At 42.2% G+C, this 20,851-nt stretch overlaps 1 protein-coding gene across 50 annotated transcripts in view; it reads right to left on the bottom strand.

Moving 5' to 3' along the window:
• Positions 1 to 20,851, bottom strand: part of SIPA1L1 (signal induced proliferation associated 1 like 1) — a 371,521-nt gene that overhangs the window by 35,592 nt on the left and 315,078 nt on the right. For 27 of the 50 annotated variants that reach the window (XM_072761869.1, XM_072761879.1, XM_072761873.1 and 24 more), the window contains 5 exons: positions 13,276 to 13,425; positions 9,037 to 9,161; positions 6,702 to 6,764; positions 6,146 to 6,264; positions 2,867 to 3,309 (listed from right to left, as the gene is read on the bottom strand). In XM_072761869.1, the coding sequence (XP_072617970.1) occupies positions 2,867 to 3,309; positions 6,146 to 6,264; positions 6,702 to 6,764; positions 9,037 to 9,161; positions 13,276 to 13,425 (900 nt within the window). The remainder of the gene's footprint in view (positions 1 to 2,866; positions 3,310 to 6,145; positions 6,265 to 6,701; positions 6,765 to 9,036; positions 9,162 to 13,275; positions 13,426 to 20,851) is intronic. The other 23 variants (XM_072761890.1, XM_072761893.1, XM_072761888.1 and 20 more) reach the window with 1 other exon arrangement.

The following is a 20,851-nucleotide window of genomic DNA, read 5'->3' as shown; positions in this document are numbered from 1 at the left end:
ATACTACTCGTTATGGAGGACGAGAACACTATGCTAAGGGAGTCTCTGGTCACCATACAAACCAGCACTGCCTACATCCCAGGCCAGGTTTCTAAGATGAGCCCAGCTGGTAAGAGTCTTATTTTTATTAACTTTTATTTTCAATCTTTTTAAAGCAGGCTTCATGCTGGGCATGGAGCCCAATGTGGGGCTTGAACCTAAGATCCTAAGGTCAAGACCTGAGCTGAGATCAAGAGTTGGATGCTTAACTGACTGAACCACCCTGGAGCCCCTGGTAAGAATGTTTTAAAACTAGAATGGTCTTCATCTCTCCCATGGTTGCCATAAACCTTTTTTTTTTTTTTTTTGGAGGGGTTTAAGACCTGAAAGTGAAATAGCCATTGCAAGAAAAAATAAAAATCTCTCCCTACATTTCCAAACTTCACAGAAAATATATACATATTCTAGGGAGCAACACTTCAGAGCAATTAATAGACTTTTTAATTGTAGGAAGTTATCAGTGTGTATGGCTTCTCTTAATGACATGTGAACAGAACAACCCTGTGTAATTACCAACTTACATTAATGCAGTTCTCCTGGGGTGCCACAAAAAACCTGCATGATCATCAACAGGGGGGGACTGGAGGACAGAAGGGTAGGAACACAGCCCAGCCAGAAATACGCAATGGAACTTAATCACTGTAATTTAGATTTTGTCACTGAGACCCAGGTACGAGCTCTTTTATGCACTGTCAAGAGATCTCCACATTAATTGCTATTCCTGTCTTCTGAGGACACAAACACTCTAATTTGCAGTGATTTTAGTTTCTCCAGCACTGTGCATTTGGTGGCTAAGTCCTTCTTCCTCCAGAGAAGGAAGTCTGCTAAAGCTCTGATTATCCAGCTCACTCTGCCAAGATCAACAGACTGAAGTCACAAAGCATCCTCGCTTACCAGAGTCTAGAAATGAATGTGACTCAACCTATCAGTGGGGGGGGGAGAATGCTTTGCCACCCTCCCTGAAAGGCCACATTCTTCTCTTCTCCAGTAAGTTTGACTTTCAACAGAAGAGTTATTTCCAAATGATGATTTAAATGATTTCTGCATGGTCAGTTTGAAGCAGAAAATTTAGATAATCCTTTGAGGCCTGCAAGCAGCTCCAGTCAGCACATTCAGAGGATGTAAGCCCAGGTGCCTCCTTTTCAGGGGGGAGAACTCTGTGGATCCCCTGGGGTTTGTTAGGTGGCACAGCTGACATCTTGTGCTTTGGGTTCAGAGGTCCAACCCTTTTCAACCTTACTTCATGAGGATGCTATTCCAGATAAGACTTCCATAACTTTCTTCTGCCATCAAATTAGACCAGAGATAGATATCCCCAAATGGAGTATAATTCTTAAAAAGATAGCCTCCTTTCAAAATAAAGAACTGAATACCAACAAGACAGGAGTTGAGCTAAACCTAGAAACGAACAGAAACCATTCAGAACTGAAAAACAGTCTGAGTCAGGGCACAGGATTTGCTGATGAGATGGTGGGGCATGTCCTCAACAGCGAGTCATTGTCATGATTCTGTCACAGGACTCTAGGTCCACGGTACATCATTATGGTATTTCACTCAGCTTTCTGTTCTACTTTCCCAAAAACTTCCTTCACCTATCTGAAGCAAACATTTTCTTAATTGTGGAAAGGGAACTGGATGCCTGGTACTCGAGAATACCAAGACAACTTTCCCATTGCCTTTTTGCTTACGCTGGGGGGGGGGGGGGGGGTAGTCATGTGGTTTTTAGATGGATAATGTGGTAGTGTAAACAGAAATAAAACTTGTGAAGTGCTTCAAACGCCAACTTGGCATTTTCAGACGGGAAGCTCAAGAATCTCATCAGTAACAGTACAGACACAATGAGAGGACTGAATATTTAACTGATCATGTTAAACAAATCCAAATTAAACAGAGTACATCCTCTGTTATTAAGATTATCTGGGGTTTACTGACAGATTATGTGCCTAGATTCCCAGCAGAAAAGTAAAACTAAATTTAGTTTCTCTGCTACTTTTCTTTAGGGCATGATAATAAAGGAGGCCCAGCAGACGGCAAGGTTAGGTGCTGTCATGAAAAATCATCAATGACTGACAACAATAAAAGGTAAAAGGTGAAACCACCACAGACATCAATAGGCTCAAAAAGATAGTGGTGGAGTATTTTTTCCTTAAAAAGGAAGAATCCTGTCATATTTTGAATTTGGAGCTCAAATCTAAAAGAGGAAATGAAGAATGCTATTTATTTTGCCTATCAGAAGATCTCCAAGGCTACAGGAGAATGTGTGCTTTCCTATTTGGAAAGGTAGATGGGATGTCTAATTTTAGCTGCACTCTTAGAATGGACACCCCCCATCCCACCCTCAACTCAACACACACTGTCAGGAGGCAATTCGTGAGGAGGAATTACCATGCAAGCATTGGTTAAGTGATGTTCTCTGACAGAGAGGCAGCGTGAAGGATGTGTTTAGCATCATAAATAATGATGCATTAGTCTTAGAAAAGACCCCTTTCTTTTAAAAATATGCTCAAGATTTTCTTTCAGTGTCTTAAGACTGTTTCATTCTCTATCATTACCTGAAAGCCAGAGTCCTAAAATTCTCTGATTCTGGTACAAAGAAAGTTTTTATAGACCAAATCCGTAAACCTTCCTCAGTTGAAAATAATGCATTAGGATTACAGGGAAAAAAGTATTTTGGTGACAAATACCAGGCGTACGTGAAAATAACAGTCAGTGCATGGAAAACCCCTTCTTCGTACTGTGTTGAGCAAAGGGAAGTGGGATGAGGCTGAGGCTGGAAACCCGGGTCAGGGCTGGGCTGGGCATGGCCTAGGCAGGAGAGGGCACCTACCTCGTGTGGGAAGCAGCATCATTTATGCTGAAAGTGCTGTTCTCCCTTGTCAGGGGGCTTGAGCCGGCCTGGCTCTTGCTGTGGATATCCAAGCTCAGGGAGGACTCGGTCTTCCGGTCCAGGCCGAGGCCCTCTGTCTCTAAAGTCCGATCAGCCACGGAGATCACTTCGCTGGAACTGTGCCATAGGGGTGCCACTTTCTCCTTGCCTGGCCCCGAGCGAGGGGACGACGTGGCGGCCCCCAGGGAGGCTGTGCTGCCATGGCTGGGGCCGTAGGAGGTGGTGTCAATGCCGCTGTCAGCAGACGTGCCTTGCAGATAGTTGTAGCTGTTGAGCTCGGATTCGGTGCGGTCCCCATCGTACCACTTCTCATCACTGTGGGCACTCGATGCATTGCTGGAGAGGGTATTGCTGCTGGAGTGGCTCGAGTAGTGGCTATCGGACTGCAAGGGAAGCAAGACTGACCTAAGTGTACGTTTTGCTTCTTGAACACTAGGAAGAAATACTGGGACAAAGACCCCATGGCATGTTTCTGGCTATGGGGTTCTCACAGCACAAAAATTCCAATGATAGAAACCAAAGATAGGAGATGCCTGGAAAAGCCTATTCAGAACGTTCACGGCAAAGAGTGCTAGAAATAGGTTTTTTTTAGAATCAATTTTTCATTCACTTGGCTAAAATAGCAATAGTATTGAGATCACCTTAATCGGAGAGTATGCTGGATTCCAAAAGTCCTCCATTCAGAATAAATATAAGGAAGAATATAGGATTTATTCCCAAAGAGATCTCCTTTTCCTTCCCCAATTGGCAGCTATTTAGAAAACAGCTTTCTAAGGAGTCCTTCAAGGTAAAATTTATGCAGAGGTGCCAAATCAATATAATTGGGCAGGGGAGGGGGAGAATTATGGTGCTAGGACAACTGGGTATCTGCATGCAAAAGGGAGGATGGAAGTTAAATCCTTGCCATACAGAAAAATACACTAAAAAAGATCAAAGGACTAAATGTATGAGGCTAAAACTCTAAGACCCTTAGAAGAAAACCTACGTGTCCATCTTCATGACCTATTTATGGAATGGTTTCTTGGATGGGACACCAAAAGCACAAAAGATAAAAAAGAAAAAAATAACCTGGATTTCATTAAAACTAAAAACTTTTGCGCTTCAAGGAACCCAATTAAAAAATGGGCAAAGGATTTGAATAGACATTTCTTCAAAGATGTATCAAAAGGCCAACAAACACATAAAAAGATACTCAAAATCTTGAGTCCCTAGAGAAGTACAAAACACCACCACAATGAGGTAACACTTCACACACTAGGATGGTTCTAACCGAAAAGACAGACGGTAATAATGGTCGGCATTGTTGGTAGGAATGTAAAATGGGACAACTGCTATGGGAAAATGATTACAATTTCATTCTTAGTATCTATTCAAGAGAGATAAAAATATGTTCATGAAAAGCCTTCTAAATGAATATTTCCAGCAGCATTATTCATAATAGCCCAAAATGGAGGAACAGCCCAAATGTCCATCATCCAATGAGTGGATTTTTAAAAATGTGGTATATCCATTCAATGGGATATTAGTCATAGAAAGAAGTGAAGTACTAATACATACTATGACACAGATGAGCCTTAAAAATGTTTTGCTAAGTGAAAGAAGCCAGACACAAAATGCCACATGTTGTATGATTCCACTCATATGAAATGTTCAGAATAGGCAAGTCCACAGAGATGGAAGGTGGATGACTGGTGGTCAAGCGCTTGGAGTGGAATTTTGGGAAGAGCCAGTATGGCTCAGGATACAGGATTTCTTTTTGGGGTGATGAAAGCGTTCTGCAGTGAGATCATGGTGGTGGTTGCACAACTCTGTGGATATACTAAGACCCACTAAACTGTATACTTTAAATGGGTGGATATTATGGTATGTGAATTATTTCGATTAAAATGTGTATAGAACCCTTTCTACACAGTGGCTTAGTTGTTTAGAACATTCTATAGTTTACACCAAAGAAATGATATTTCAAAAGGTATCTGAATAAAATAGTATTTTAAATTAGATGGGAGACAGGACGCCTGGATAGCTGGTGGAGTCAGAGTGAAAGGAAGAGAGAAGGAGCTACAACTGTGTGTGTCCGTTGCTTAGGAAGGGACATGCTCTTCCCAGGGGAAGGGAAGCAGCAGGAGAGGACACAAACATTACACCTCAAAGTTGAAGATGTCTTCTTAAACAAGAACCAATTAACCCGTGACTTTACTGGTGCCGCTCTAGTTTTTTGCAACACCACCATTTATGTTAGAAGGCCTTCATTTATTTTTAATGTTTGCAGGACAGAACTTCTTCACCTCTGGATCCGTGCTGTGGGCTTCGGTGGCCCCTTGGCACGTGTGGCTGCTGAGCACTTTTAACGTGGCTAGTCCGAACTGAGATATGCTGAGAGTGTGAAATACATAACAGATTTCTATAGGAACACAACATGAACCACATTTGTAATCCTAAACATTATAGTAGCCAGACTTTAAGAAGTTAAAAAGAAACAGGTGAAATTAATTTTAAGAATATATTTAATCTAACCCAATCTATTCAAAATATTATCGTGTCATCAGTAACTGATGTTCCTTCAGTGTTAATGAAGGAAGGGAAATTGACAGATTGGGCAATTTATCACTTATGAGTAGAACTATGATAACATCACGTTCCTTCAGTAAATCTCTCACCACATAGCCTAGTGCAAGGTGCCTTCCCAGGCATGGGCGTGTGCTGTTTCTTTAGCTTCATATTCATTTTACTAGAGCAAAAGCTCTTATTCTTAATTCTACCCATAAGTGATAAGGAATTATGTATAGGTATGGTAAAACAAAAATGTGTGTAGCTACACAAGAGAAGCAGGAAGGGCAGTTGTCAGGAAGCTGTCTGTCCCCTTGACTGATGCTCCAACCATATCTCATGCTTGCAACTGTATAAGCAAATAAAATCCATTTTTAGCACATTTCTGTTCCCAACATTTTAGGACTGCTTGTGTCTGCATCACATGGCCTTCCATCCAGATCTGTGAGGGTGGCAGGTGCATACCAAAGAGGAATTTGAGTTTATTTTCAAGCAGCCTTAGGGCCACTGGCAGTAGAAATTCCAGGGTCATGGCAAATGCTCCACTTTCTGCCAGGATGACTTCTTTGACCATGTGGAAGAAACAGCAAAGCACACCTCTGCCATTTTCACTTTGCACATCGCTACACTGCTAGGAATCTTGTGATTTTTATTATTTTACAGTTAACTTACATGCCCTTGTTTGTTTGGAGACAAATGGACCACCGGATCCTGCCGCATTAACCTCCCACTGGGGCTCTCTCGGAACGCAGGCAGTACCTTTGATACTGCTGGGAGATGGCACGTTGGCTCTGGAATACAGCACAGGACATTATGGTGCAGGCACTAAACGGGTACAAGCACATGTTGACAAATGAAGACGGCTTGCCATTGCATCTCTCAGGTCACTGACCAGCAAACTCTGAATTTCAGCGATAAGCTTGTTGAGAGTTTACACAATAGACAGCATGTCAGAAACTAAGTGGCTGATGGGTAAAGCTTGCAGCTGGTGACAGTGTGTCACATCATACACATTAGCATAGCCAAGTACCACCAAACCAAAGGCCATGAACAACGCGGCAAAGTTAGGAATCAACTTTTGGTTTTGGGGGCAAGTTGAGAATATATGGATTATATTTATGAAAGTCATTCATTGCCAAGTATGGCTAACCTAGCTTGGTCTACATTACCTAGACAGGCACGGATGCAATCACGTGTTACTTACCAGGACACTTTGGAAATATTTTACCTGTATATTCATGCTGCTCGAGGACAAAAGAATTGAAATCCTGAGGTCCTCTATAACTGTAAGCTAAGCACAACAGAAAAGACACACAGCAACTAGTTTACTTAAGACAATTGCTTCCTTTTGGACTCCAAGCTGGCGTTCAAGATGGGGTTCCAAAGGTAAAAGGTAAGCGATATAGGCTTCTTTAACACACCGATAGCTAACGGCAACAGTTCTGCACTTCTGCAACACCATTCCTAAACGTAAAGGACGGGGCGACATCCTCTTTTACTCTGACTCTCAACCATCTCCAACAGCAGAGGCAGAAAAATGAAATCCGCTGAGATGGGTGAGCCAATTAAGCTCAACTCATTTCCACCAGGGCACCAGTCTGTCACACACGGATGTACAAAGACAGGTGGGTCTGGCTAACAAATAAAAGTCTCCTCAGCATTTTCACTCAGTGACCCGAAAGTCATTAGAGAATCGTTCTTACAAATTGAATGTATAAAGGATTGGCCCTTGATACATTCTGTATACAGTGTGCCAAGTAACGAGAACAGAACAATTATTTTTCTTGATTTCTCCCTAGCATGGCTTATACCAACCAAGCCCCAAATTCTGGCTGATGTGCCAGTTAGAGAAAGCTTGGTCATTTCTCTAGAATGGTGGGATAAAAAAAGTTAGGAAAAAATATTTTAACATTTTATTTGAAGCCTTCGATTTTGGATAGAGAAAAGCCACCAGTTGGTAAAAAGGCTTCTCTGGCAGGTTCTGGGTTATCTTACTTCAAAGAAAAAAAAAAAAAGGCGTATCTTACTAAAAGGATGAACAAACATGTTAAAAAGAGTCATTGATATTAATTTCAGAGTCTCATCTATTAATTTATTAAGGGTGGGACACCACCAAATGAGAGTAGGTGCAAAGTAAAAAAGACTGGAGGGAGGTTTACGTGAAAGAATGAATATGGGTCTAGGACAAAGCTCATAATTACCCTTTCCAGTCCCAAGATACCTTAGTGACTTCACATGAGTGGGAAGTGTGGCACCGAGCACTGTACAAAGGGCTTGCTGGCAGCTCTGTTCGGAGCCCGCACTACAAGCCAAAAAAAGCTGCTAAAGTCATGTTGAAGAAGGGATCCTTTTCATATGTGTCGTTACCATCTCAACAGTATCAAAACATATGGGATTAAAAACATTCTGTCAAGAGCAGAACAGCAGATCGGAAAATGCTCAGGTTTTCTATGTTGGGGGTAGGTGCTGTGACAGTGGGGAATGACAGATGGCTTCAGTAACAAGGCACATCTCACTGAAGTTACTGGAACAAAGCAAATCTTCAGAACCTGAGAATTACATTTCTCCTCCTCATTTCCTGTCTTAGCTAAACACGTCTCCACTCCTTTCTACGTTTGTGGTTATTAGTACATTTACAAGGGAAAAGTCATTAAAACAGAGCAAAATAATGTAGTTGCAAAAAAGATAAAAGAGATAGGTCTTTGCCTTAAAATTTTACCTTTTTCAGCCCTGAAATTTATTTCTTTTTACCTGTGCAGTGGAAATGCTACTAGAGATAGGATAAAAGTTCCCCACCTGACAGTCCAGATTCAAGTTCCTGATGTGTCAACTCTGTTGACACTAAATCCTTGATGCTACTGTTCTGAGACTTAGTCTTGTTTCATGGCAAAAGTTTATGGTATCAACTAGTGTTACAGTGTCACTGTAGAAGAAATGCATGTAGAGAGAGAAAGGGCTATGCAGAAATCCAAATGAGAGCTCACTAATGCAAATCTTTCCCATCCAGCTGTTTTATACTACAAGACATGTCCTCAGCTGACAGCTTAATAGCAGAGCGGGGGGTGCGGTGGTGGTGGGGGAACAGCACAGGAGGGAGGAGAGATCCTAATCACACTACAGATGTGACTGAACAGCAACTGCATTTCTTTCCCACTTTGTACAGCTCTTTTTTGCTTTTTTTTTTAACTTGACATCAAGAATACCAACAATTCTCTTAGGGTGCTTATAGTAGGCAACAACAAACAAACAAACAAGGGCCGAGGGGGATACCTAGGACACATGTGGTTTGGCAGTCTGGCATTTTAATCTCGGTGATCAAAATAATTCTTATGCCCTTTCTAGTTTCAAACTGGGGGGGGGGTGGGTCACCTAGATTTCCTTGACTTCTCTCTCAGGCTGGATTTGCTGCCCTTACTCATACATAATCAAACTGAGACTTAATTCTTATTCACATTAACCAAGACTGTATTCTATCACAGAAGGCTTTAATGACATCGTCAATAGGTGGCCAAAGTCACCTGGGTATAAAAGCAGCTTGCTTCTTGTAGGAATTAGTTACTTACCCAATTGGTCAGCAATGCTATCCTCACTTCTTTGCCAGCTGGGCGTGGATTTCCCGCTGCCACCAATATCTGACTGGGTGTTCTGTCGGTCGATGGAGGCTGGCGATCTGCGGCTTACTCCAAACCTATGGCCATTCCCCCAAACAAAGGCAAAGAGGATATCAGGGACCTTACCCACAAGGGGAAGACAGCCCTGGGACATCAAACTCAACTCTAATAACAGGAACTACTGGCATGCTCACGCCTGTGTTTGTGTCACGGTCAACACACCTCACTCTGCTCAAGAAAGGTATGTATGCTCAGTACATACACTGTCAAAAGGGCAGGAGACATTAGCACTAGCTAACCTAAGAAAAAAAGAGTAAGAAATCCCAAATTTTCTAGCCCACATGTAACCAAGCTCAGATTCTCATTGACAGGCAAAGGAAGGATTTCACCATCCTCATGTTCCATGTATATCTTCTGACTGGAACAGGTCAGGGGGTTTTTTTGAACTTGGTAACCTGCTAAATCACTAAGTCACTCATTTGTGGGGTCAGTATTTTCGGAGCATCTGCTCTAAGGTGTCATTTACATTACAGACTTCCAAATGTATAAATTTTAAACTGCCTTTGGGAAAGACAATCTGGAAGTAGGTAAACTGGCATACATAAAGGCAAATGTCTACTTCTGGAAAGAACAGTTAGCTATTTCATGAGCCTGTTTTATTTTACCCTAGGTAGAATAATAATATATGCTTAATTAAAGCATATGCTTTGATTAGCAGTATCAGTAGGTAAATCCTGACTGAGCCCAGGAAAATGGGCCAGAGCATAGATTCAAAGACTCATGTGGACATTTATACATTTGTGTGTGTGGTTACTAATGAGCTTATGAGTAATCGATACAATAAAAGATCAACAGAGCCCAGGCTAATTGATGCTTATGACAGGTGTCTTATTTGCTAAAGGCTGAGAAATGCATGGGGAGAACAGTTAGTGATGTCCTGGAAAGAGCAGGAGACAAGGAGGAGGAGCCAAGTTCCAGCCCCTTCCTCTCTCAAAGTCACTTGAGTTTTGTCTCCATTTCTTTATTTGTAAAATGGCAATTCCACGTTATGGATCTGGGGAGACAAATCTTTACAAAAGCATTGCAAAGCAGAGAAGGCTGTAATGTTGACCTGCTGTAACATCTCCCTCATTACTTCTGCACACTGACAATTGTTTACAAATTCAATCCAAGACTCCTTGAACAAGTAACCTCCACTGTGATACATGAAAAACTTGATGTATGAAAATTTCACTGAAAGGTGCTCTTTAAAAAACAAGAAGGTAGTTCCAACAAAGGAACCAAAGGCAAATTTCAGTTCTGCCTTTCCTGTAAATTGATCCAAACATCTGGAAGAAAATGACTAAAACTGTCTGCATCTTTGTAGGTATTTATTACTTGATGCAATAATCCTTCTTTTCATTAACAATGACAACAAAAAAGGGTGGTGGGGGAGAGTCACTAATCATGATCTTTGCCATCTCCTTCCTAAGTAGGGTCCTCATTTAGCTCAGAACAGTGAACAGCCTCCAACTGGCCCTATGATTTTATTCTAAATTTGCAATAAATGAAGACTTTCACAAAAAGGCACAGAGATAAAAGTTAGACAGGGATTCTAATTTTGCTTTTCCTTTTTGGTAGCAGTGGAAACCAAAGACACCCTTTAAAACCTCTGGCTTTAAATCCCAATGCTTTTCTGGCTGGCTGGTCTTAAATGACGATAAAGCAAGGCTGTCTTTCAACCCTGCCTTGAGAAGTATGTATCATCAGGCTGGCACGTGAGGCTTGCTCCGTGACCATGAACTCTCTACACCTCACGAGCCAGTCCATGGCTCTGCAGAGCAGGCTCACTGCCTCTCCTCATCATGGGCTGGCAACTTCTTCCCTGCAACCTTCCTTTATTGGTCTCAGTGGTCCTCGGGAACAGGCTTCCTCCCTCCTCCTATATGGGTTCTGGAAGAAAGCTACAGTGGATGGCCGGCCTGCCTGCCGGTCGGGTCTTTGGGCTATATGCCCTCAGTAATGCTTCTGGCCACCATCTCCAAGCTCCTTATTTACCCAGCCCATCCCTCCCTCCGGCCATTGTCTGCCTCCCAGTCAACATTCCTCAAAGCATGAGGCCTGAAGACATCTAGATGCAAGGACGAGCGAAGAGACTCTGTCTTTTCAACAGTGTTGCTTTGTAACTTATCTCTTGTTGCCATCCTAAACTCATGTGGGTGCCTTTCCCCCCACCTGCATGGAACGGCATTATTAGTCACCCTGTGAAATTTCACCTCTCAACCCATCTGTATGGCATCAGTACAGGGAGCGGACAAGCACGCCACCCCCCACCCTCACCCCTGGCATATACTGGGCCCACTGAAGGTGGATGGAGGACCAAGAAGGAGCAGATTACACTTGTGGACAGCAACTGTGTCCTGATCTGATCTGCTGTTACTACCCTACACTTCCGAGCTTCTTAGAGTTGAGCATTACTGAGTTTGCAGTGGATTATGTACGGTCCTGCCCCACTGTCAGCTCGTGCATACCTACATTTATGGGTTATGCTGCAGGTCGATGCACTCCTCTTTTTTTTGATAAGGGTAACTTTAGAATCCAACCCAGCCCATGGACAATGTATGTAAATCAGAAGCCCACAGTCTCCTGCATCAGTGGTATAGGCAGGAACTACTGGGGTCCAGGGGAGAACACTGTATCGTTAATCTTCTTGTCCCCGATCACCCCGGGGTAAAGAAGATGTTACATGTATGGTAAACAACCACTGGGTAACCTTGCCAACAATGGAGAAACCCTCAATACCACCTGTGGTAGCGTTGGTGTTTTGTATCAGATCCAATAAATACCACCTCATTAAAAACACTGTGCAGAAACCATGTTTCTGACATTAAAATTTACCAAAACACTCATGTTTCAGTTTTCATTTTTGGTACACATTTAAAATGTATCACGGTCACAAGAAAACAGTGCTGTTTTAGTACATTTATGTTTTATTGCTGTACCAACACTGAAGTTGCAGTGAATTCTTATTTTCAAAGTCAAACCCAGCCATTTAAAATCTACTAATTAAAACAAGAAATAATTAGCTGAGCTTGTGGTATGGGATGATAGTAATACTTAACTCATAAAACCCTATGCAGGAACTCATAAATAAAAGCTAATTTTTTTTTTTTTTCTGATTGTCATTAAAGTAATTAAAAGAAGACATGTGCTTTTTAGAAATACTGCCAGGGGAATCCGGGAATATCAGGATGCAGGCAGGTGGGGGCAGCATATTTTACAGTGGTTTCATTACCTACTTTCTGCTAACATAAATATTTGGCAACAACAACAACAACAAAATCACACTTAATAGCTGCAAAAACCAACAAAATGCTATAGGATTAAAAAAATACCCATTATAAAGGTACTCTTAGGAAGTATGACTATTTTATAACAGGGTAAAATTTCAAGAAAGTAATCAAATTATGTATTTGTTAAAAATATATTTGTGGGAAACTAAGAATAGAAACATCAGTTTTTATAAATACCTCACGTTTGATTTTCAAATGGTTCCAAGTTCTCCACCAACTCCCCCAGAGACATAACCCAGCAGGAAGTCTTTGATGGTTCTTTTACTCTTCCTCTGGGCAAAGATGGCATGAGTGTGCCATGTAACATTTTGCTGCTAATAACTTCCCAGCTTCAGACTTTCCGGGAGTGGTTGTGGCTGTTTTTGTTTTTGTTTTTTAGTAGCCTCTAACATCATGTACATTTAGCCTTTTATTTTTAAGTCGTGTCAGGAGCAAATAGTTTTACTTTGGGTGTTTTGTGTTTTCAAAAAAAAGAAAACCACCCATAAGCTGAAACAACAGAAGACTTTGAGAGTGTGAGAAAAATATTTTTAAGCTTTGGATAGGATGATCATTTCCCCTACTTTAACAGCAACATGAATTCCAGCCAGCACCACGGAGTCGGCTTTGGAGGAAGTAACACAATCTGTACTATGAAACTAGACAATGCACACAACTGGAGAAAATGATGTGACTTGATGTCTTTGCCACGGAGCCCTTGGAGGCTAGAGAATGATAAATTTCCTGAGAAGTGGTTTGAACTAGACATTAGAACATTCTTCTAGCTGGAATATTAACCACATTTTCCCTTTTGCTCCTTTATTATGGATGAAAGACAGTGATGTCGTCTGGGGCCACATGCAAGGGGCAGCACACCTACCCTTCGGGCATGGATTTTTGCCTGTAAGTGCCTCCACCAGAGCCAGTCTCACTGGATGAAGACAGGTTGCTCGGGGAGTTACGGCACTGCTGGGACCTTGCTAGAGCCATGGATGAGACTGTCACGTAGATGTCGGAACCAGGAGACAGCCTGTGAACACAAACCAGAAATAGTAAGTCAATCCAAGGGGAAGTCCCGAGGCAGTGCATGATGGATAATATCATATAAACGTGACAAGGAAAGTGACTTCATGGAGATAGTGAAAACGAAGCCAGCTGGAGGCCTACGAAAGAAACTTCCCCATAAAACTACTCCCTAAGGGAACAGCTAGAGAATGGCCCTACAGGGGGTGGGGGTAGGGGACATAAAAAAATAACAGGGGGGAAAAACATGTATGTTTCCCAAAGCTGCCAAAATTCAATGCGCTGAATTGCTTATACAGTTTCCTAGGATGGCAGTGCAGAGGATAATTGAACCCCATGACATTAACATAGCAATTAATTCCAATTTTTCACACTAATTTTCCCAGAGTATATGACCACAGTGAGACTAGTGGATTCTTTGTATGTGTCTTTGTTTTCCAATTTTATTACTCAAAGCCTGGAATGAATACTTAGATTTTGGTGTTTAGTATTTATAAACGTGGTTGATAGCGTAGCATCACCATATAAAAAATCTCCGTGAAAAAAAAAAAGTCTACAATGCTAGATATTGAATTTAATTGGAATTACTGAATTTATAGATTATCACAGTAGAGGTATACTCCACAGATTGCTCACCTTGCTGATGGGCGCTGGGGACAGAAATCAGAGCTCTGTCATCAGGACAGATGTAGATCCTCTGCTCTCACAGACAACTGGGCAACCCCAGGGACATCAGTAAGTGATTCTGGCAACTGTGACTGGGTGTGAAATACAGCTTACTACTAATATTTTAGTTCAGGAGTGAAAGCTGGCACAAATCCTGACTCTTGCACTAGGGTAAGTCATTTCCATGGGATAGCTGAGAAGTGAAGTCTAAGTCGTTCGTTCAGTAAGCCAGGCCTCTTGACTGTCAATCCACTGCGTTATGCTAAGCAATTGCTGAACCCCATAGAGCCTGGGTTTTCTTACTTGGACAGCCTGCAGTGGGGTCTGCATGGTCAGTCAGATGCTTTTGCGTGAGAAGATACCTTTGTCTCAAACCAAAGTTCTGAAGCCTGGGGAGAGAACCTGATTCACTGAAATAGAGCATTTTCTAAAGGTGAACCCATGTGCCTTCTGTCTCAGGGCAGGATGGGGTTTCGGGTACAGGAAGTTGACAGAAGAGATAACAAACACAATGAGAAGCTTTTCTAACAGAACATGAATAAGGATGGATGCTGAGAGTATTACTCCCAAATCCATCTATGCCCAAGAGGTGGATCTGACTTGAGAATCCAGATCTCTCTGCTCTGAGAAGAATCTCCTGCCATCTCCTAGACCTCTTTACCGAATGCTCTCAACAGCAACTCAAATTAAATCATGTCAAACCTAACAGGTTTTTCCATTCCCTTGTCCCCCGTCCATCTTGTATTTGTTATCTCAAGCTAAGCACCTTTCCCCTTCGTCTTCCACATCGATTAGTCTAATTAAGTTCAACTTTTAATGAGTACAGTGTGTCAGGCACCCTGGGTGCTGGTCTTGACAATACAAAGACTAGGAAAGTAAGTGGTCTTCAACCCGTCGATTGTCCTCCTAACTCCCCCATCTCCAGCCTGGATTGGCATAACTGTGCTCTAACTGGTCTTCGATTTCCAGCCTCTGTCCACCCCATTCCTCCGGTCTCCACCATGCCAAGTCATCTGACTACTAACATGCTCTCTGTAGCTTCCCTTTGCCTATAGAACAGAGGGCCGAATCCCTGGTCCCTTCTTCCAGGCTTTGGACTATCTTATCCAAGCCCTCCTTCCCCTCCATGCTTTCTGTCTGCATCCATGCACCTTACATTCTGGACAGATTCAATGTGTCCTATTTTTAGACTCTGCTACCATATGCATACTTTTACTCATCTTGTCCTCTCTGCTTTCTTTACTCCTTTCTGATATAAAATTCTTTTTCTCAAGGCCTAATTCCAACATCATAATCCTGAATTTATAGATTAGTTAGAACCTCCTTGAGTACCATGCAGTCTGTTCTTTGTGCCACCACAGCACATCCTTCAGCATGGTTAGTTTTACGTGTGTCTACTTTCCCAACTAGATTTGCCCCTTAAGGGGTAAGGCTGAGCCATTTTATCTTTACATCATCTCTGGTTGCTTAAAACATGTTTGCTGAATGAATGAGAATCCCTGTCAGTAGTGCAGAAAATGAAGGACAGTAAGTGGGTTCAGAATAAAGGCCCACAGTGACATCAGATGCCCAAGCTAGGGGTTCTCAGCCATGGTAGGTCTACATCAGTTGAAAAACAGTTGGTCGCTAACAATAAAGGGCCCCAATTATTGAATATTATACTAAAAGCAACGAGAACAGATTCAAAGTTAATATTCTTCCTTAGATGTGAGAAAAAGGAATGATGGACTTCTACCCAGACACCCTTTTGAGCATATCATCACTCTGACATATAATGGTAATAGTAAGCAAGAGAACTTACTATTAATGGCTCCTCTGGGTATTATCCAGTGGAGCAAGTAAGGACACCAAGGATGCCAGGCCCTTGGAGGAATGGTATGAGAAGCTAGGAAAAAAGACAGAGTTCCTAAGTTCCTCCTGTTATTACCAGTCTTGTCATTGCTGCACAGACTCAGAGAAATACCAGCTACACAGCTGGTTCTCTCATGAGGATACAGACTCAGGAAAGGAGTATGGGCAGGGCAGCCACAGTGGGTCAGAGATTAGTGGGGTCCTAGAACACTGGCTCATGCCTACTTTGGGTAACATGTTTTGATAAAAGAGAGATCAAGACACCTATCTGAGGACTGTAAAAGAGACCTACCTTTATTCTTTTCCATTAAGACCTCTCCCTAATTTCCCGCTGTTTATTCTGAAATAATCAGAGGGGGGCTGGAGTGGAGGAGGCATAGGAGAAGTAAATTACAAAGGAAACTAGGTAGGGAATAAGGAGCAGCATGGATCCAAATATAACAAGACACCATACTCCTTTCTTCCTTAAGAATTTGGCCCTTATAGACTCATAATACAGAGAAACTTCAAACGCAGTTTCATTTGTAAGTGCTTTGCTTTTCCTATCGTGCAGAGGAGGAGGTATTACAGAATGATGGAAATTAAGGAAACACAGTACAAGCATGTTCATACGGTCAGGGCCAGTGCAACATCCGGAAGGCCCGTGATATTCCAACTGTCTTCAGGGTAAGCGAGTAATGCCAGTGAACTATATGTATGGTGAACCTTCAAATGTTTCTGTTTCTGTGAGAAGTGACCACTGATTCCATAGGAAAAGTCAAGATGTAACTTTTACATTTGTATTTAGAGCTTGCTTTTCTTACTCTGCTCTCCAAAACGTACATTAATTTAAAATATCTCATGCTAGTTCTCAACCTCAGCTCTTTTATTTGGCAAATGTATCAGAAAATTCTACTTGGTTACTGGAGTCATCCCAAAGTGAAAAAATAGCATTTCCAGAAGGCCAGCATTCACTCCCATCCCTTTTTTGCATTTATATAACTCAATAGTGGCTTTGTTTTCGTTCTGTTCACACACATTGAACAAACAAACAGAAACTGATGGAATTCCACCCAAATGTTTTTACGAATCTAGATGTATGTATGGCGGACAAAAGAGTTTCAGAATTAGCCCTTATTCTGATGACTTACTATTCTTTTCAAACACATTGACATTGATACCATCACACAAATATTATTTAAGAACAGACTTTGTTGAGGGAGCGGGAGATGCTGCTGGCCTGGCCCTGGCAGCTCACTTCTGCCAGAGAGAGCTGTGGTCATTACTCAAGCTGGGCTGCGTGCTGTCCTGCCACTTTGAAAAGGGGTACCCCCCAAACGGGCTCACACAGGAAGCCAGCATGCTGACTTCTTGAATCTCCATCCCCCACCACCCACTGTACTTTAAGGGTTGCTGAGGCCAGGGAAGAGTTAGTGAAAGATCGCAACCAAGGCTTTTCTTCTCTTCTGAGATAAACTGAGATCTTTCTACTTTCTCTTCATCTTGAAGAGCTTCTGACATCTGGGTATTAATGCCAAATGGGTTTACGGGACTAACATTAACACATCTTTCAGTTGCTATGAGATTTTTCAATTCTGTGGAATGTAAGAATTTTCAAGAATGTGCTGGTCACCGTGAGAAAGGAAACATCTAAACCTTTCAGTGTTAATTTCAGCAGATTCTTTCCTCCACATTTTTGTAAATTTAGCCAAGAAATAACTAAATGTTTTTAAAGTAACTGATATTAAAAGTTCTCTGGAGCTTCCTATTACTTCCCTCTGCAGAAATAAAACACCAGGACCTTTTGATTCTATGAAAAATGCAGCAACTGAAAAAGTCATGATCATCAGCCAGACAGACAATACCTCCATAGTCTCCAAGACTCCACTAACACCAGCTTTTCATTTATATGCAATGCATTTCACTGCAATGAGAACAAAGAGCTGAATGGAATGGACATTTAGGAAGAGGTGGTCCAATTTCAGAATCAGTGCATTTTCCAGAATCATTCTTATACCAGGGTAAAAGGGAGAAGAGACTTACCCACAAAACTCAGATTTCTAATAAAGTAACTCTTGCTTTTTTACAGCACCCTTCCCATAAATCAGCACACGACTATACACAGTGTTAACATTAATAGATTCTCACTCAGTTGATCTCTTCAGATTGTGATGGGTTATAACTTATCAACTTATGGATAAAGAATTCTCAGATTCCAAGTGGCTGCCTCTAAGACATTTTCCTGAGTAATTATATGTAGGTTTAATGATGCCTCTCTCTCCAAAGTACTTTGTACTCCAAAGTGACAGCACTGCCTGGATGTGTCCAAGGAGATAAGGCCCTCTGTAACCCAAGCGCCATTGGTGGAATGATGGTAAAAACAAGAGAGGGTTTCAAATAGTACCAATGACTGACAAATTAGATACTTGAGTCCATAATTAAGCATAGCACTTTACCACAACTTAGCAATTAAAATGCTGTTCACCCAGGGAACAGGAGGACCAAGTTAAAATCTGTCTTCAGCAATGTATATCAACCAGGATTCTTCCAGAATTATGTAAAAAACAAAACAAAACAAAAAATCCTCACAAATGATTCAAGGTAATGTAATCTGGGTGCTATCTCCAGACTAGAGTTTGAACAAGCTATATTCAAATTCAAGCCACTCATCTCTATGTCTTTTCATCTCTTCCCACCGTGTTCTTTGTGAACCAGAGCTACCCCTGGCTTTTTGACCAGTCTATATCAGCTGTTTGGACTGAATCATGGAAATCCTGTTCTGATGAGCCTCCTGTGACAAAGTCAATTTACAACAAGGACTAACTCCCTTGCACAGTTAAGAAAATACAGCAATTCATCACAGTGAGATAAATGGATCATCACGTCACAGCAGCTGGCAAGCTGTTAGAAGTTCACAGCCTGGCACACATCATAGGTGCCTCTTAGGAAGAGTCAATTTTATATCTCAGGGTGACTCTAAAGAACAGAAAATAAAAATGGACTACTTGCAGAACCAGCTACATAATTCATGGGGCTCACTGTAAAATGAAAATGAAAGTCCCCGTGTTGACACAGTATTGCAAATTTTAAGACAATGACAGCAGAGCATGAAACTCAGCATGGACCCTTCTAAGCAGGGGTCTGTGCAACTGCAAGGCTGCACTCCCATGAAGCTGGCTCTGACTGCAGTGCATGTGACTGGGCCTCCCAAGCATACAAACATGCATGCACTCATTTGACAAGTATTTCTTGAACTCTTGTCTATGCATGGTGGTAGGTTTCTTTTTTTTTTTAAATATTTATTTTTATTTTTATTTATGATAGTCACAGAGAGAGAGAGAGAGAGAGGCAGAGACAAAGGCAGAGAGAGAAGCAGGCTCCATGCACCGGGAGCCCAACATGGGATTTGATCCCCGGTCTCTGGATCGCGCCCTGGGCCAAAGGCAGGCGCCAAACCGCTGCGCCACCCAGGGATCCCGGTAGGTTTCATTCAAGTAGCACAGTGGTTAAGAGAGAGGCTCTGGAGTCCAATGACCTGGATGCTAATCTCAGCTCCACCCTTAACTCTTGTCACTTTGCACTGATTATCCCATCTCTCAATCCCTGGGCATCCGTATTTGAAAACAGAGCATGAAGAGCAACTGGGCTTTGGGTAGATGAACTGAGAAAACTCACACAAATGACTCAATAGAGCCTGGCCTAGAATATGAACTCAGTAATATCATATACTTATAGTTTTTTTTAAAAAAAATAGATTTTATTTCTTTATTCATGAGACAGAGAGAGAGAGAAAGAGAGAGAGAGGGAGGGAGAGGGAGGGAGAGAGAGACAGAGAGAGACAGAGAGGCAGAGACACAGGCAGAGGGAGAAGCCGGCTCCATGCAGAGAGTCCGATGCAGGACTTGATCCCGGGTCTCCAGGATCACGCCCTGGGCTGAAGGCAGCGCCAAACCGCTGAGCCACCAGGGCTGCCCTATCTACTTAAAAGTTTTTAAGTAAAACACAAGTAAAATGGAACTGGCGTGAGGGCAATACACACAGAGTGCAGGCGGGCTCAGGCAGGTTAGAAGCCAACTCTTACTGTGAAAACTAGGAGAAAGGAAGCTTTATGAAGAAATGCATGTGAAATAAGTCTGCAGGAAACCAAGGATTTCCACAGAAGTCAGGAGCTAGGACTCATGAGTGTGAGGGTGTATGTGATTGCCATGATGCTGAGTTAAGCTGAAGCACTATCCTGGGTGGGAGATCTGCAGGGGTTGTGACTGTGGGTCTTGCAGGGTGAACTCCTCTATGGTAAGCTGAGGAAGCACTTCCCTTCTGTCTGGTAACCAGGACGCATAGAAGGTTCTATAGCCAAGCAGTGGTATGGCCAGAGCTAATCCAGAGCATCTACGTGAGCAGGCAAATTTGAGGGAGATATAGACAGATATGAACCCATTAGCCCACTAAAAACATTTGTCTCTTCGATTAGTCCTACTCTCCTCCACCAACATTCACTAATCTTTCATCAAAAGAAGTCACAATCAAATCTTTAGTGAGAGGCTGAGTTTTTTTTTTTTTTTTTTTTGACATGCCGAGATTTTAAAGACTGGAAAAAACCAGGCAAGATAAATTTATTTTTTATCCCAATTTACAAATAAGAACATGGGAAGCAGAAGCTGAAATATAGATGCCATGCTGGCCTCTGCTCAGAGTGGCTGCCCACAGGCAACTTCTTCGAGGGGTCTCTGAGACCCCCAGCCCTCTCCACACAACTGGCCTGGGCTAGGAGAAGAGAAAAACACCACCACACAACCCACTCTCCTTTCCTACAAAACCCTACCCCTTTTCCCTTTTCCCAGGACTTGGGCCTGAACCGTCTGCAGACTAGTCCATCAATTATTCACAAGCACATATTGCTAACCACGGTTCAGGGCTGCACCACATCTTCATCTCTA

This window comes from Vulpes vulpes, chromosome 6 (genome assembly GCF_048418805.1).
Source record: "Vulpes vulpes isolate BD-2025 chromosome 6, VulVul3, whole genome shotgun sequence".
Taxonomy (NCBI): Eukaryota; Metazoa; Chordata; class Mammalia; order Carnivora; family Canidae; genus Vulpes; species Vulpes vulpes.
The sequence above is the reverse complement of the archived record's forward strand: the minus strand, read 5'-3'. Positions and strand labels throughout refer to the sequence as shown.